Source organism: Psittacula echo, assembly GCF_963264785.1.
Source record: "Psittacula echo genome assembly, chromosome: 12".
Classification (NCBI taxonomy): Eukaryota; Metazoa; Chordata; class Aves; order Psittaciformes; family Psittacidae; genus Psittacula; species Psittacula echo.
The window spans coordinates 4,180,019-4,196,730 of NC_137747.1; the positions used below are offsets into that span (position 1 = coordinate 4,180,019).

General features: G+C 41.1%; 1 protein-coding gene across 5 annotated transcripts in view; it reads right to left on the bottom strand.

The window, feature by feature from the left end:
• The window catches only part of ARFGEF2 (ARF guanine nucleotide exchange factor 2), a 36,194-nt gene extending 24,617 nt beyond the window's left edge, over positions 1 to 11,577 (bottom strand). For 3 of the 5 annotated variants that reach the window (XM_080627705.1, XM_080627703.1, XM_080627707.1), the window contains exons 1-8: positions 11,339 to 11,577; positions 5,049 to 5,079; positions 4,150 to 4,273; positions 2,831 to 2,977; positions 2,086 to 2,265; positions 1,468 to 1,687; positions 708 to 779; positions 277 to 422 (exon numbers count right to left, since the gene is read on the bottom strand). In XM_080627705.1, coding sequence (XP_080483831.1) covers positions 277 to 422; positions 708 to 779; positions 1,468 to 1,687; positions 2,086 to 2,265; positions 2,831 to 2,977; positions 4,150 to 4,273; positions 5,049 to 5,079; positions 11,339 to 11,477 — 1,059 coding nt within the window. In that variant the 5' untranslated portion in view covers positions 11,478 to 11,577. Of the gene's footprint in view, positions 1 to 276; positions 423 to 707; positions 780 to 1,467; positions 1,688 to 2,085; positions 2,266 to 2,830; positions 2,978 to 4,149; positions 4,274 to 5,048; positions 5,080 to 11,055 lie in introns of all 5 variants that reach the window. The other 2 variants (XM_080627706.1, XM_080627704.1) reach the window with 2 other exon arrangements.
• Between the last annotated feature and the right edge of the window lie 5,135 nt (positions 11,578 to 16,712).

Sequence of the window (16,712 nt, forward strand, 5' to 3'; positions counted from 1 at the left end):
ACAGGACTACAAGCTATCCAGATCTTTCCACATGTGTTAACTGACTCTTCCTTTTTGCCCCCACCCTGCATTAAAATACAGCCAACATAAGCAATTTTAGAACAGTTTTCAGTATCTACTTAAATTGGGGTTCCTGCTTCAGTTTTCAAACCCAAGCAAGACACATGCGTTAAAGCTTCTGTCCCTTCCCTCTCCAAAATCCCACTGTACTAGCTGGCATGATAAACACATTTCTTCTTTCCTAAATATATGTTAGCATCCAGTGAAGCTACTTACCAGATTATCAGTGGAGGAAACAGATTGCCCATCATCTGGAATCCCATTTGTTTGTACATTTTCATTATTAGAGCCAGAAAGAATATCCACAGTCTCCAACGCCGGTAGAGCTGTAACTGTTTCTGTTACCTGTTTGTCTTCAGCCACTAAAGGGGAAAAAGGAAAACTGCTTAAAATCACCCACTGAGGTTTTTGTATCCCATGGCTTTGTGAAGCTCTACGACCAAGTGGGACAGAATTAGCACTGGTAAACTAGAAAGTTTATTAGCTACCAGCAAAAGAAGAATATTGGGAGACAAAAACCCATTTTCCTGCCTCAATAGGTGTTCTTGACAATATACTTAGTAACGAAAAATAACTTCCATGCTTTTATATTCACAGGAATACAAGTTTGTCAATGCACATGCATTTGGTCTATTTTAGATTGTTACCTTTCACAGCTGACTTGACCACATCTTCCAAGATGCCTTTAACCATTTCCTTTTCTCCATCAGTTGTGTCCTCTTATGGAATACACAAAGAGATAATTTTGAATTTAGTACTTTCTTTTTTTAAGGAAGATTAAAAGGAGAAACATGACAGAGGCAAAAAGGTTAAAAATTACAGATTTTCTTCAGCAGTTCTCTAAAGCCACTCTCAAGAAGTCATACAAAAATACTCATTGATGTTATTTCCACTGTTTAAATCAAAGCACTGATATTGTTAATGCTGTGGTTTTGTCAGTTGTTATTTATCAACTGCTACAAACTTCTGGTTTTGGAATATCCTACATTCCCCATTTGGAAACAGTATATGCTTATGATAAGGTCTTCATAATACACATTATTTTTACCACAGGTCTTCAATTACCTCAAAGCAATTCTGTCACTTTCCATGAACTGCCATTATTCTCCTCCTTTCCTTCCCTTTATCAACCTAATCAAGTCTAACTCCATTATAATTCTAAGCAGATAAACCATATATAGTTTTACTAGAATTCTAGGGATAACATGAACCTTTCTTCAACAGCTATAATATAGACACTATGGTGCAGAGCTAAGGATGGCCTGTATACTCTCAATAACTACTAAGAAAAGCCAAACATTATTTGAGTCCATAACCCCAGTCACTTCTCCCCAGGATGGCCTAAAAGAGCATTTTCCAATAAAAGGACTGTAACTGAAAGCAGTAGACACAACTATTCTTGCTCACCTGATGTCGATAGAGTCCTATCCTGCTCCAACTTCATGTCTCCATTTTCCACCCTCTCAGGCTCACCATTTGTTAATTCCACACTTACAGGAACAGTGGGTTTGCCTTCCTGATAGCTGTGCTTTAACTGACTGATCTTGGGAGACTTGGACACTGCTTGAATTGCAGGAGACTGGGATTTCTGCTGATTCATTTTTTCTACTTCTCTGGATTCCTGTATCTTCAAAAAACAATATGAAAAAGTTAATCTAAGGCACATGGTAAAGGAAAACAGATGTCTATGATGACTGATGTTCCTTTGTGAATTCACATGTTAACAAGAAAGAATCATTTGGCCAGTCAAATTAAAAAGATGCACTTCAAGCTTATTTTAAAAGCATCCCATCATTTGTTTATACAACGCCATTTGGCAGAAACTTCAATGTGAAACCTTGTTATCAGCAATAAGCTTCATAATTTAATCAGTCAGTGTGATTCACTGCAGGATTTAACAGGGGGTTTTGAAACGACAAATCAATAGATACCCAAGTACAATGGCAGACCCATTAAAAATAAAGACTTTTCTGTTCATTTGTCAAACCTAAACATTTGAGATGAGCAAAAGTAATCATTACTTACAGCTTGGTTTTCCATCCGTGTAAAAATGACATTTAACATCTGTGTAAGGGTAGCTTTGGCAGTTGTCTGATTAATAAGATTTTTACTGGCCAGATAGATGTTGTAGCAGGTTCTAACAGTCTGAAGAATTGTTCCTTCATGAATTTCTATATATGGAGATGTTACTGCAGTGAGGAGAGCCTGAAAAAGCCCATAAAACAGTAAAAACGATATCTAAGCAAATAGGCAGCAATACACTTCATGCAGGTCTTCCATACTGATCAGTGGGTTTGTTATGAAACACGCATCTGTTCATAAGGTACTACTATGCCTTGTTGAGAACATACACTGCAAATCTCTCTAGAAAAACACAAAGGAGAGCAGACAGGCTAGAGCAGCAGTCCATGATAGTGCATCACAGTTAGTGCCTTCAGTTGAAGGCCAATAGCAATTCATTGGCCTAATGAACATGGACATTACTAGCCTAGATGAAGAACATCAAGTTGTCTGCAAGATAAAGTATCTAGGCCACATCTTATCCCAGAAAGAAGAACAAAAGTACTCCGCTTCACCAAGAAGAAATACATTTCACATGCCAATTCTGACACTGTAATAGCCTCCCTGTATTCAGTGACTCATGTAACAAGGTAAGAAATGGAGAAACTGGGCCCTAAGTAATGCTTCCCATTATTTTATTTTTCCCATTGCAAAATCAAAGACAGAGAAAGCAAATCAATATTGCATCAAAATGAACCAAATAAAATACCTTAATTATCTGCAGTTGTACTCCTTCATCTGTTTGAGGACCCTGAAAGCAATTGCAAATGGTTTCAACTATTCGGTCAATCAGCCGTTTTCCAGGAGCTCCGCTGTCTGGAGCATTACCAGTGATATGTCCATATGCAATGAGTTTCTAGGTAGAAAGAATGCAGGTTAGACAACCACAGATACAGTTAGGTATTAAAAAGAGGTTTTAGACAATATACCTCACTTAACCAGTTTTAACACACAAATTTAAGAGCATCAATAGCCTGGCTACCAGCTACTTGGACTTCGCACATCTAGACAAAACAGACTTAAGTAAGTGATAAGCTTTTGCTACCCATACCATTTCTTCCTACTATAGCCAAACAGAACTTTAAAACATCAATCTTTAACCTATTAGAATCACAGAATAGTTAGGGTTGGAAAGGACCTTAAGATCATCAAGTTCCAATCCCCCTGCCATAGGCAGGGACACCTCACACTAAACCATGGCACCCAAGGCTCTGTTCAACCCGGCCTTGAACACTGCCAGGGATGGAGCATTCACAACCTCCCTGGGCAACCCATTCCAGTGCCTCACCACCCTCTCAGTAAAGAATTTCTTCCTTAGATCCAACCTAAACTTCCCCTGTTTAAGTTTGAACCCGTTACCCCTTGTCCTGTCACTACAGTCCCTAATGATGAGTCCCTCCCCAGCATCCTTGTAGGCCCCCTTCAGATACTGGAAAGCTGCTATGACGTCTCCACGCAGCCTTCTCTTCTCCAGGCTGAACAGCCCCAACTTTCTCAGCCTATCTTCATACAGGAGGTGCTCCAGTCCCCTGATCATCTTCATGGCCCTCCTCTGGACTTGTTCCAACAGTTCCATGTCCCTTTTATTCACAACAGAAAGGTTCTGCCCAAGTAATTAGCTGAAATGAAGTTGCATTTATTTTTTCTTTAAGAATCTAAGAAGGAACAAGCTAGAAAGATTCCAGAGTCTGATCTCCCATCACATCAGCTCTACAAGAAACACCATGGTTAATACTCCTTTTAGAGCACCACAGATGAAATATCTTTACTGAATAGTGTAAGCATTCATAAGCTTCAATAAAGGCTTACTTCACTGTCAGCACTTTTGACTATGACAGGTCATACTTTCAGCCAAGTCTGATGGTAACCTATTTTGTGTGGTTTATACATCCAGATAGCCGCAATGGGCATCTGCACAGCTGTGTGCACTCTGGACAGCCTTATTGCTTCACTCCAAGAATGCACACAAGACGTTTGTAATTGCACATTTCTCCATTTCACTCTGTCAAGTTTAAACAGAACACTTACCTGTAAACAATCCAGTGAAGTGCTGACAATGCGTGGAGACTTTGACTGGCAGGCTAGTTCAAAAGGAAGGAAATATTTATCTGCTTCAATGAAGTTTGCCTTTGGTGGAGCAGCAGTGCCTTCTCTAGGTCAGATAAGAAGAACTATTAATTTTTCTAAACATGTATATCACAGCAAACTACGCTTCCTCCTTTTCCAAATTTAAAGCTGAACGGTAAATAGCAGCATACAAATGCAATGCAGGTTTATCTCACACATGCTTTCTCAAAAGAAGCTCAATCTTAAAAAGCCACACAGAAAACATTTTACACTTATTTATATTGCATCTGACCTCTGCATATATTCTTCAACTTAACTCTTTTCTTGCTACACTCCAACACTGTCCTACTACCTCAAATACCAGGGAACTCCTACAACTTAAATGATAAATCTGTTATTTTGAATTAACTAAACAGAGCTTACATGAGGGATACTAACTCAACAGAAGCCCATTTGGGTGCTCATCCTAAAATCATAGCACAGTGGTGGAAGAGCGTTTTAAAAATGTATTCTAGATCTAAGTAGTTAAGAGGATATACTATAAAACAGGGGTTACCTACTGCTTTTTGTGATTTCCTTTCAAGCTATATTAAGCCCAATAAAAGGAAGTGAAAAAGTAGCAGCTTTTAGAAGTTTTGCAAGTTTTTCCATAGTGAAATTCAGAGGCAGTTATGGCTTGAGGAGCCACAGCCACAACCATTGTGTAATTGGAACACATGGGCCCTACGTTTTTTGTCAGACAAGTATGTAACTGATTATTCACAAACTCACTACTGTCATGTATATGCACTCTTAAATTTCCACTATCAAATTACTCCCCTTGCTGTCTTCATGCATAGCTTACAGCAACTAATATTTACCTTTGCTTTTCCAGCTCAGTTTTTATCTCATCTGGAAGAAAGAAAAAAAATTCAAAGCACTGAACACCCAACATGTTATCATTATCCATAACACAAATAAAGCAAAGCTGTCTTATACCAGAGGTTTTACACTTCAGTATTTGCTATTCCTTTGCTAAAACGTCTTCAGAGATTGTAAACAGTTACTGGAAGGTGCATCTCAATTTTTACATGAAAAAGCTAATTTTTCCAAACATTCTTAACAGAAGATACCTTTAGAACACACAGGTATGGTATGCAATTTTTATTCAAGAGTACGTTTACATCACAGAGCTCAGGTCTGCTGAAGTCTTTAAGCCACTGCATAAACCATTAGTTCCTGTTAACTACAATGCTAGTTAACCTGCCTTTGTTAAAGCTTACAACATGACATCAACTCACAAGAGGTAAGAAATTCTACGTGCATGCTGTCATTTTGCCAGCAGAGATTTTCTTCTGTTTGTTAATTACACGTTTAGAGAGCTTTTCATAAAATTAATGAAAATTGATGAAATTAAAACAACCCACCAACCAAACCATAAAAGTTTCTTGTTACTCCTGTATACAGCAGCAAATCCCAAGGATCTTAGCATGGCTTTTTCAGGATTTCTAACGTATCACCATGATGCACAACACAGGCCAGAACTGCACTACCCCACACACAGCATAAGCACTTACTGTGAACGTTGACATAAAATCAGCCAAAATAGCACACGCAGTAAGGCTGCACAGCTACAATCATTTGTAACACCACATGGAATCCTCTCCATCTCATCCTACATTACGTGCCTGCTCAGTAGCACACCTACAGAACTTCTTTCAATGGTGAAGTTATCAGAAACAGATCATTCACTCAATACTTGTTTTCCACAACTCTGGAGGGGCAGCATTGGTTGGGATTAGATGTGCTCAGTTCAGATTATTTCGGTGCTCTTTGTGAGCCTCAATAGTTTCTTCTGTGTCAGAAGCATTAATACACAAAACACACGAAAACCAAGGACAGCAACAAACACATACTACAGGTTTTTGCACAGTCCTGCTCTTCAATGGATGTTACAAAAATTAATCCTTGCAGAGTATGCCTATTTTGTAACATTACTACCCCTATTTTATAGACAAAATGTAAGGGAAATGCAGAGGAAACCTGAATAACTACAAGCTGTGAGTGGTAAAGCTACATCCAGGACTGGGACTTGCTATTCTATCTGCCATATTCTCTCATTAATGAACGTCAACCTGACATCCATTAGCAATAAATGACATAACAAGACCTGAAATAACATTATCCACCCTAGAGTCAACAAAACAGACAACAGAAAATTCGAAGAGTCACAGACCCACAAGGCTCTGTTCAGAAGCCCATTTCCTAATCAAGTCCAGCATGCAAACAACCATGTCCAGTAGTTTTAAAGGTGAGACAATTTTCACTTCCGAGTATTGCACAAGCCAACAGCAAGGCACCAAACCCAGCCCATAGCCCCAGTGCCTGGGATTTCAGAATCAGAAGTAACTTTGCAGCTCTGTGACAATGCAAAGACAGCATCATCATCTCCTCATACTTCAGGCTTCAACTGGTAAGGAGAGTAAACGAAATGGAGAGAGTACATAAGAAATAACCAAGGTTTCCCATGCCAAAGAGACTGACACTGTAAATCTTAATACAGAACCACTTCTTGGATCACTGTTTACTTCATTTCAGTATCCAAGTCGGTTTACTAACAATGTGTCCATTCAGAAGTTCAATTCAGCAAAACTTTAATTCGGTTCTCTTGATTTTATTAGGTTCCCCATCTTTAACACCACAATAACATCCACAGAGCTCCTGAGAGCAACACATATTAAAGCAGCAAAAGATGTACTGGAAAAACATGTAAGACTAGCATCCCATACAAGAGCAACAACCATTTCACTCTCAGAGATACTCCATAGATTAAACAAATAAATCTAACCCAGGCCTAAGTTCCCCACAATTTTATTAGATAAAGGTGTTCTAAAGCCATATGGAAACATAACAGTATTTTAGTAGATAATGCTGGTAGAAAAGAATAAATGAGAGCACAAAACCAAATTGCAGGCATGCTTCTGCTACTGACTGCATGGAAATCTCCACATCTGAAGTGCTCATTTGGTGGTCTGACAGCGAAACAGAAACTGCAGTCCGTTGCCACTAACACCTTGCCAAGCCCTGACCAGGCACAGTCAACTTCCAGAAACCTACTGCCACTCTCCTCTTCCAGTCATAGGACCGAGGGACACAGCTCAATTCCATTCTACAGAAGAGAGTGAATTTTGATCAACCTCTGGACACCACAGCACAACGCGGACCCCTAACTCGGTGGTTTTGCTTCAGAGCTACCTGCTACTCTCAAGGCCAGAACGTATCAGCATACGTCCCACCTATTTAGTCAGAAACAGCTTCAACTCAGGCACTATGTGTGCTGCCTGCTCAACGCAAGTCTTTCAGCATTCCCACCAGGCAAAAGAACTGGAATAACAAGCAAGGCCTTGCACGAATTTTTTGCAGACCTTCTGGCCATAATAAAGGCAGGATGCAGCTCATGCTGTGAGCAACTACCTTCCCATGGTAGATGGATGGTTTGCTTGTACTGAAAACTACATATTAAACCGGAGGAAATACTTGCCTGCCTGCAACTATATGCATCCTATGCTAAGGTCAGTCAAGGTTTTTTTTTTTTCAGTAGAAGCAAACTGGTTCCTGTGCAGAAAATGGTATCGCTTGTGTTAGCACAAGGACACAAGCAATGTCTTCCCATAGCTTGTCACAACTCCAGACAGCAGTGCCAATACAAACACATGGAACAGCAGCAAAAGCTTTCTTCCTCCCAACCCAGTCAAGTCTACTGCACTGCCTAATTCCAAGCTACTTCCAACTTCAATAAAAAAAACCTCTGACACACTACATTTATTCATTCTATTGATCTACAGAGAAGCCTTTAGAAAAGGCTGCCACAATGAAGCAAAACTATCTCCTCTGCCCCAGAGTTGTCAAAACATGCTAGCCAAGAGGCTACTAAACTAAGAAACACAAACTTGTTTTAGACATCTGTCATCTATATCCAGGGATGACTTAAACACACAACTAGATTCCCAAGTGAAAGCATGGCTTAAGAGATGATTTTTTAACAAGCTAACTAAACAAAATCTGTTCTTACAAAGCTTCAAGATCTGTACATGGAGGTGCACAGGCAACCAAAGGAGGTCACATACCCAGGCTGGCTGCACAGTATGTCATTCAAAATAGACCTAGTAGGGCAAGAGTAGTAGTTTATGAGAGACTCAGGCACACAATTAGCATTAGACCAATATGAACTGCTGTGATGCATACTGTGTTCCACTGTTTTCAAGGTAGCGATTATTTCAGTATACTTACTAAGAACCATGTGTACCTAGAGATCCATGTAAATGCTTATTAAGCAACTATTTTCATACAATACACTGGCTGTTTGTTAAAAGCAAGTTTTCTTGAAAACACAGTTTTCTAAAGCAGAGCAGAAAAGCTGCTCTGTTTAAAAAACCCCATTTCTCCCAGTCTCTCCTGGGGCTTACTGGCACCGAGTATAGGATACAACCGTTACACCTACTGATGAAGCAAGAGACTGAATGACCTATTCAAACTCTGCTTGCTCAACATTTAACATGGTATATTTCAAAGGAGGGGGTGGAGAGAGGGAAATAGAAACCCCCCCAAAACATCATTGGGAACTAGTTTTGTTCCCTTTCTCCCATACTCCTTGTGTTTATGTCCTGTTTGAGCCTGTATTATTTTTCATGTCTACAAAACCATGAAGATATTCTGCAGTTCTAAACTGAACAGTATTAGTCCAGTGGAAGGTATATTACTGGGAAAGGAAGAGAAAAAAAGGGTAAGAACAGTTTAAAATTAGAATGAAAGAAAAACCTGTATTTCCTTCATAAGAATGACAGCAATTTTCAGTAGTAAATTACTTTAGTTCTCAGAAGTTGAACACATTCAAAGCTATGAAGCACTTGTGCAAAAGAAAACAAAAGCATCATTCCTACAGTTAGAAATACAGTCCTCTGTCTCACCAAGCAAAAAATTTAAAGCATGTGTAGTTAATAGAAACACTACTGCAGTAATGCTACAGCAGGAACTTCAGAAGTGGCTGCAGGTTAACTTGTATTAGGGAGCTGTAGAACACAACTCTCTATTTACAAAAAAGATTCCTCATAGACTTCCCTACTTCCAAGAGCAGATACAATTTACACACGTGCTGTGTCTGTGTTGACTGGTTTATAAATGGTACAATACCTCAAGGATCCACTAAAAAGACCATTGTATACACAAGACAGCACAGCAAATGGAATTTAGTAAGAGGCAGAAAGGAATTACCGATAGCATGACATGGAGAAAAGAAGAAAGAAGACAACAGCTGACACAATTACCAGCTTCATAAAGTTAACTTTATATTTCTCTCAAACTGAATTAATTTGACTCAGTTAACTCGATTTATTATTCAAAACACTGAAGCATCTTTCATCCAAAGCAGTATGTGTAGATTATGAAGTTTGGCCTCAATTCCTCAGACTGCAAGTAATGTTCTTCCCACATTTCTTAGCATATTTACAGGGCTTGATAATTAAGCTAACACTTTTGAAACTGAAATCATAGTCTGAGTAAACATAAAGGATAAACTTAACTAAACTTTATGTAAATAAATCTGATATTTTTTTTTTTTTGAGTAAAAAAGAGCGTAAACAGAATAAAGTTGAGAGGGGGGAATCACATGTAAATAAAAGAAACAATATTCCTGTTGGCAACTTAAAATGATGCAACATTCACCAAACATAACAGAGACCCTTTAGTAGAGTAATCGGGGCCCTGCTAGGGCAGGACAGTTGGGTAACAGAAGGTTATCTGTTCACACTGACCTCTACTTGTTTTAGTCCAGCAATGCACATGGACTTTTTTTTCCAAGCAAAATTAGCAAAAAATAGTCCATCATCACAGGCATTAACTACTCTCAGATGTACTGTACCCTAAAACATGCAGACACACAATAGTTACAATCCACCATGCAAATACTAATAGGTGGCTATTGCACAATACCCCTCTCCCAAAATCATAACCTTTGATGTGTTAGCAAACATAAAGGCCTTCACTGGGAATCTTTCAAGAAAGTTCCTTTCTCAGCCTCTAAATCTCTTTACCTAACAGCAAAACAGCTTCCCCATGCTGTAAACGGTTGGGTGCATGGTGGGGGATCTGGGGAAGATACCAGGAAACTGCTTGGCCACATGTGTTACAGCATTGCTCACAATGTCAACTTTAAACAATACTAAAGAATATCCTTCTACCTGGTTAGCTTTCTCTAGATATCTCTACAAGGCAGGAATTGTAAGAAAGAAGATGAAAACGACAGCTGTTTTTCAAGCTCGCTTTCACAGTGCATTGGTCAGAACTCGCATCTGCCCACCTTATGTACTCAACCTGCCTTTACTTCTGTTCTCCCAAAAGGCAGCGTTTCCAAATTAAAGAAGAGATATTGGTGCAAAGCAACCAAAATTGTAGGAGATATGGCACTTCCACAAATTAAGAAAGGCCATAGAGAACTCCAGCTGCTTTAACCAACTTCCTTTTCCCCTCTTCACGGCACACCGTATGTTTGCAGGAACTTTAACAGAGAGATCTGTATCACCAGTTTTGTACTTGCAGATTTCAGGATCAGTCTGCCAACTACACAGAAAGTGTTTACAGGTCTGCAGGACGCCACAGACACTGTATATATTTGTCTACACTGCTGACAGTCTTTAGCCGGTCAAAACATGGGTTGAAGGTAAGAGGCCCGTAGATTACCAGTCCTGGGAGACTTGAGACGCCACAAGCCGAGGGCCTTAAACACCCTGCTTCGTATTTTAAAAGTTTAATTTTCTCAAAACCAGTTGTGAAGTGACAAGCCCAAATCCCCTTTTGTTTCACATCGAGACCAGAACTTAACAAAACAGGTACCTGGGGTTCTCCCCTCGTTTTTGCACGTCTGATATTAAAGAGAGAACTTTCCCTCCGGTCCGAAGTCCCGAGCCCCACTGGGGCCGCGGCCGCAGCCTGCCAGGTAGGGGCCCGGGGCACTCCCGCCCCTCCGGGACCCGACGCGGCGAAGGGCACCTCCCATCCCGCCTCCCGCGCTCGGGCCGGGCACGCAGGGTCCGTCACCCCGCCGGGAGGGCTGGCGGCTCCAGCCGGTGCCCGGCGGAGGCGGGGCAGTCCCGCGGGCCGCGCCGGGCGGACTCACCCAGCGCCACCTGGCAGGCTGTCCGCAGCTGTCCGTGCGGGGGCCGCTTCGCCTCCTTCTCGGCCAGGATCTTCTCCAGGGCCCGCGACACAAACATGCTCTTGGTGCGGGCATCCTGCTCGCGGGCCGCAGGCTGCATGGCGGGGCGGGCAGGGCTTCGCCAGGGCCGGCGCTCACAACCCCATCACCCGGAAGAGACGCGCCTCACTCAGCGGCCGCCACCGCGCCACCGCCACAGCGCCGCCATATTGGCTCCGTCACGTGACTCCAGCTACCACCCCGCCTTCCAGTGACGAACTCCAACCCCATCGGCTGCTCCGGCGGCGAGAGAAGGCGGGGGCGCGGGGGGGTGGGCGGGGCTTGACACAGGAGTGGGCGGGACTTGCGGCGGGGGCGTGGCGGGAGGCGGCACACTGCTGGAAGCGAGTTGGTGCCTGTAATTAGCTGTAATTAACAGCACCTCCCCGCAGCTCTGCGCTCCTGGCGGGCTGCTACGGTAACTGCAACCACCAGTGCGTGCATGGATGCTGCTTTGCGCCCCCGACGGGTTCCCGCCCCTTCTGTTCCTGCGTCTTCAGGGGCAAAGCCTGATTATCGTCCTTGCTGTAATACCAAATGCTGAAGTGGGAATTGGTTTGCTGTGTTTCAATAGGAATTTCTGTATCAGTAAGAACTGTAAATACGGTTACTGCTGCGATTATGTGTAGTAAGTAAGTTACTGAAAGGGAACTCATTTTAATAGAATACTCATTTTTGCAATGCTTCTAGTCTAAGCATCTCAACATCTGCATCATCAGTGTTAACTTTCACAGAATTAGTCTTATGAAGAGGCACCCAGAAAGCCCGCCTGTGGAAGACCCAAAGTCGTATGTTAAAGAAGAATCATTAGAAATTAAATTTCAAGTCCCTGAAATTAAGTCTCCTTTAGTAACCTAATGCCCAATTGCACCTTCTCCCTTTACCCTCAGGCCTACGTGACAGGTAGAATTTGGTTGGGGCCTCACCCCCCAAACCAAATTCTGGACTCTTTGAAAGCCAGTATGACCTTTGGAAATAATCTGCAGAGTTAATTCACTCCATTGACACCCTCCACCATAATCTAGCAGCCACCACGGAGATACAGTCATCTCTCCTGTGTCGTTCCATAGTGGACATAATCAAATGAAGACAACCACATCTAACTGAGAATGCAGGGGAACATCAGGTTGTCTAGATTGGAATTTTATTTCTCTATTTCCCAAGCAGCAGGACTCAAATTCTTTAAAATTAACGGATCATAAGTGTCAAATTGTCAAGAGCTGCAATTTTTGTCCTAGAAACCACCAACAATGGCTCCAAACCTGTGCAAAGCATTAGTTCAGTATAATTTCACAGGGAAGTGGGCAGGTCCTTTGTGATCACACACACCCCCTGTGTCCAGGGGTTTCTGTGAAGTGGTTCACACAGAGCTGAGGACTCCAATTGTACGGAAAAAAATGAGTCAGAGGATGGGAAATCAGAAATTACAACATGAGAAGCAGGGAAGGGTCTCTATCTGAAACGATTTTTAAGGTTTGTTAGTATCTGAAGACTTGGCCTTTCACTGGAGATCAGCAGTTCAAGTATGGGGTGGGCTATGAGTGTGATTTCAAGGCTCATCATTAAATCACAATTTATCAGGGTGTAACTGCCTCAGAAATCTGCTAGTGGTAGCTGTGCTCTTGACAGCAATAGGACGTTCTGCCTCTTCTGCCATCAGAAAACTTATCACATGATAAAGATGAGACACTGTTGGGAGGGTAAAATCTGAGGGTTTATCAGCTGAAACTATCATAAGGCAACTGACTTGAACTTTCCTCTGCACTAAGTGAATAATGCACGTTCAGAATGAATTGCTATTCCAAGTCAGAATCACAGAAAGGGGAGGCTGGGAAGCACTTCAGTAGATCATTAGTCCATCTAAGCACAAAGGCAGAACATTGCCTCTTCATGAAAAGCTCTAACATGGGAGATTCAGCAGCTTTTCAGTCAGCTGCCTCCAGCCTTTCACTAACTATCCAATTAGGAAATTCTTCCTAATATAGGGTCTGGTTGTTAACTGCTGCCCATTAACAGATGGAAGAACTATCATCATGGTGATTCAAATACCAGAATAATACCAGAATACCAGAATAATAAATACCAGAAAAATAAAGAGAAATAATGTAGAAATTCAGGTATGAAATGTTGTTTGGTTGGTTGGGATTTTGGGGGGCTTTGTTTTTTTTTAATGAAGACATTTCTAGATCATGGCTATAGTTTCATTTTTGTTTTCTGCTGAAAGTATTATACAGTCTGGTTCTTCCTGTATTTTGTTTGAATTTCTGGTCTCCTATACAAAAGACATTCATTCCTTTTAACTTACAGAAGTCTGGTTTCACTCTTCTTGTAGCTTCAGTAACATAAGTATTTTTACACTAAGAGTAGATTTCATCCTCAAGCTTTGTGCTGATACTTTGCGTATTAATTTCATTGCACCATATAGTGAAATCATGTAATGCATGCTGCTTTAGTAGCAAGAAACTGTTAAATATTTAGAAAAATGCAGCTGATTTCAGAATGCTGAAGTAGCCCATACATTTTCCTGGTGTTTTCCTGGCAGGATTCAGTATGCTACTACTTTTAAATAGTATCAGCTGTGTAATCATTTTATATATTTGCTATTTATTCTTAAAGTATGCTATACATCTGAAAGTGCTGGATATTAAGTCATTACATGGTCTAGTATTTTGTATGGGGTAACCAGTTCCATGAGATATTTCATAATATCCTTTGGGCTTGTGAGCATCTTAAGGTTTTAAACTCTATTTGTATATCTTCATATGCCCGTGATCACTCACGTGTGCCATTTCTGAATAAACCACTTTGGGTATTGGAGTTGGGAGACAGATTCAGTGCCAGGTGGTTGAATTCATTTGCATCAAAGGCTAAACTACATGTAGTAGTATGGGGTTTAATTGTAGTTTTCAAAACCTTGTTCCCAAAAGGCGAAGTCTGAAAAATAGGCTTTTCAGGTTGATGCTGATTCAGCATGTCTCTGGGAGGGAATCTGGAAGATGGCTTGCTGTGTATCTTGTGACTCAGCTGCCTCTTTTAATTCCTACTCTTAGCTCCACTGTGGCTCTGCTATACCGTAGGCTCTCGAATCCTCTCCACAGAGTATCTCATTGACTGTCTGACTGACCAAGCAAAATTTAATTTGATTTGTTCTATTCAGTATAAACCTTAAGAGCCTCATTAGTGACCAAAAAAAGTGACAAAAAGGAACAATATCAAATTTCTTCAGGCTTGTTTCATTTAGCACATCCAAAGTAAGAAAAGGTTTAGTATGTCTCCCTAATAATCCCTATCTATTAGTAATGGAGAGATGGAGAAATACTACATGAAAAAGAAAGAACAGGATCACCTGTCAGAGTCAAGTACTGACATTGGGAGCTCAGAAGTCAAAAGACAAACTCATTGCGCTCTGACTCAAGAGTCATTTTATTTCAGTGCTGAAATCTACAGTCTCTGTTATAGGTAAGATAATGCCTTGGAGAACATGATGGCCGAGTTAGAAGGGAAGATTTGGCTGATACAGGTTAACCAGTAGTCACACTTGAGTGAAAAATAATTGTGTTGGGAAGGTGACAATGTTAATGCTTCCATGAAGTTTTTATTCTAAGTAGTAATGGTAATGAAGTAAGACCTATCTCTTGAAAAGCTTCAAGTTCAGCCATAACAAGATAAAATGTGTGGTTATTTGAATAAGAAAAGGAGCAGAGAGCCTGAGAATTAAGTATGGTTATTCAAAAAGGGGGGCTCCCATTCTCATTTGCACTAAGGGCTATTGTGATTATCTACATTCCTACCCACGGGTCCTTTTTATAATCTGAAGCTTCCAAAGAGCCTTATCCTTTATTGTTACAGACAACGTTCAGGTAAGTCTCTGCAGGCTTTTGTTAGCATCCAGGATGGCCTTGCATTGACTGTCTTTTATTATTGCAGGATGTGGGGCAAAAGGAAGTAGATTCCTGACATAGACTGATTGTGCACAGACCAAACTGTACAGAGTTGCCATGGTTGACCACACTGTTGTTTCAAATGTACAAGATTATCCAACACAGCCTGAGAAATGCATATATGCAAGGCACACTGTCTGAGCTAACTGAGTATAGAGTGCTCCTTGATCTGCTAGTAGTAGATTCTTCAGGTTCTGAAGGTGTCCAACAAACAATCTCCTCCCTTCCTTTATCAACACCTGGTCCTAGGCACAGTGGCAGACTGTTCTAATTGCTAATCCTTTGCTGCAGAAATGTTCTTTTCCCCTTGATTAGGCTTAATGCCTGCCTTTGATTTTTGTATGATCATGTGTAATCCCTATGCAGTAAACAGATAGCTTGTCATCTATGCTAACCTGTCTCCTTGCCAACATGAATGATCTCACGCTGCCCAGGGGGTCTGCAGTAGAGTCAGGATCTTTATTTTCCTTCTGTAAATGCTGATGAGAAACCTTTGCACATTCTTGGAATCTCATGATGCACTGCAGGTTTTGGGCAGGTTGAGGGGAAGGACACAGCAATACTCTGCTCTATTTGGGTGAGCAGGCAGAAAGAACAGTAAATGTACAAAATCTACGAAGAAAAAGAGAGAGGAATACCTTGCCTGTGGCATCTGTCTTGTTACATGGCAGGAGTTGGAAACAAATGGTGATCTTTCTTCTTTCTTGTAGGTGCAAGCATACTCAGAGATAACCTGACATTCCCAAACCAACGGAGCCTTGGAAGATGACACAGGATGTTATATCCAGGAGAAAGCAAAACAAAAGAAGACAAAACCTATTTTTCTCACAGAAGAGAAAACTGGAACAGTGGCTTGAGGAATTGCCAGCAGCTCAGTGCATCTGCATTTGGTGCCTCTAGTCAAGGCCTTTTACCAGAAGATCAAAATATACTTTGGTGACAATAACCTGAGGTGCTGTAGCATGTTGAGCTCACTCCAAGTGCAATGATATCAATTCTTGCCTATCAATTGGCAGTAAATGGCACTGACAGGCATGACTTCATTTAAGGAGGGAAAGGTTAATATGAGGAGCAGTGAATGTCAGGACAGTTTATTTCCAGGCCAGCAGCATGAGATTGATAGCCTGAAGTTCATATTTCTGCAGTGGGGCTTAACATAGCACAGTGATCTGTTTCTCTTGGCTGAAGTAATCCACTGTTTTTATCAAATGCAAAGTTCTAATCATGTTGAAACTGTCTGTTCTCTGGTTTTAGCAATATGTGTGATAGCAATACTTCAAATACATTTTTTCCAGCAAAACAGTTAACCCATTGACAATGGATGGATACTCTGTAGCCCAAGACTAGATTTTATG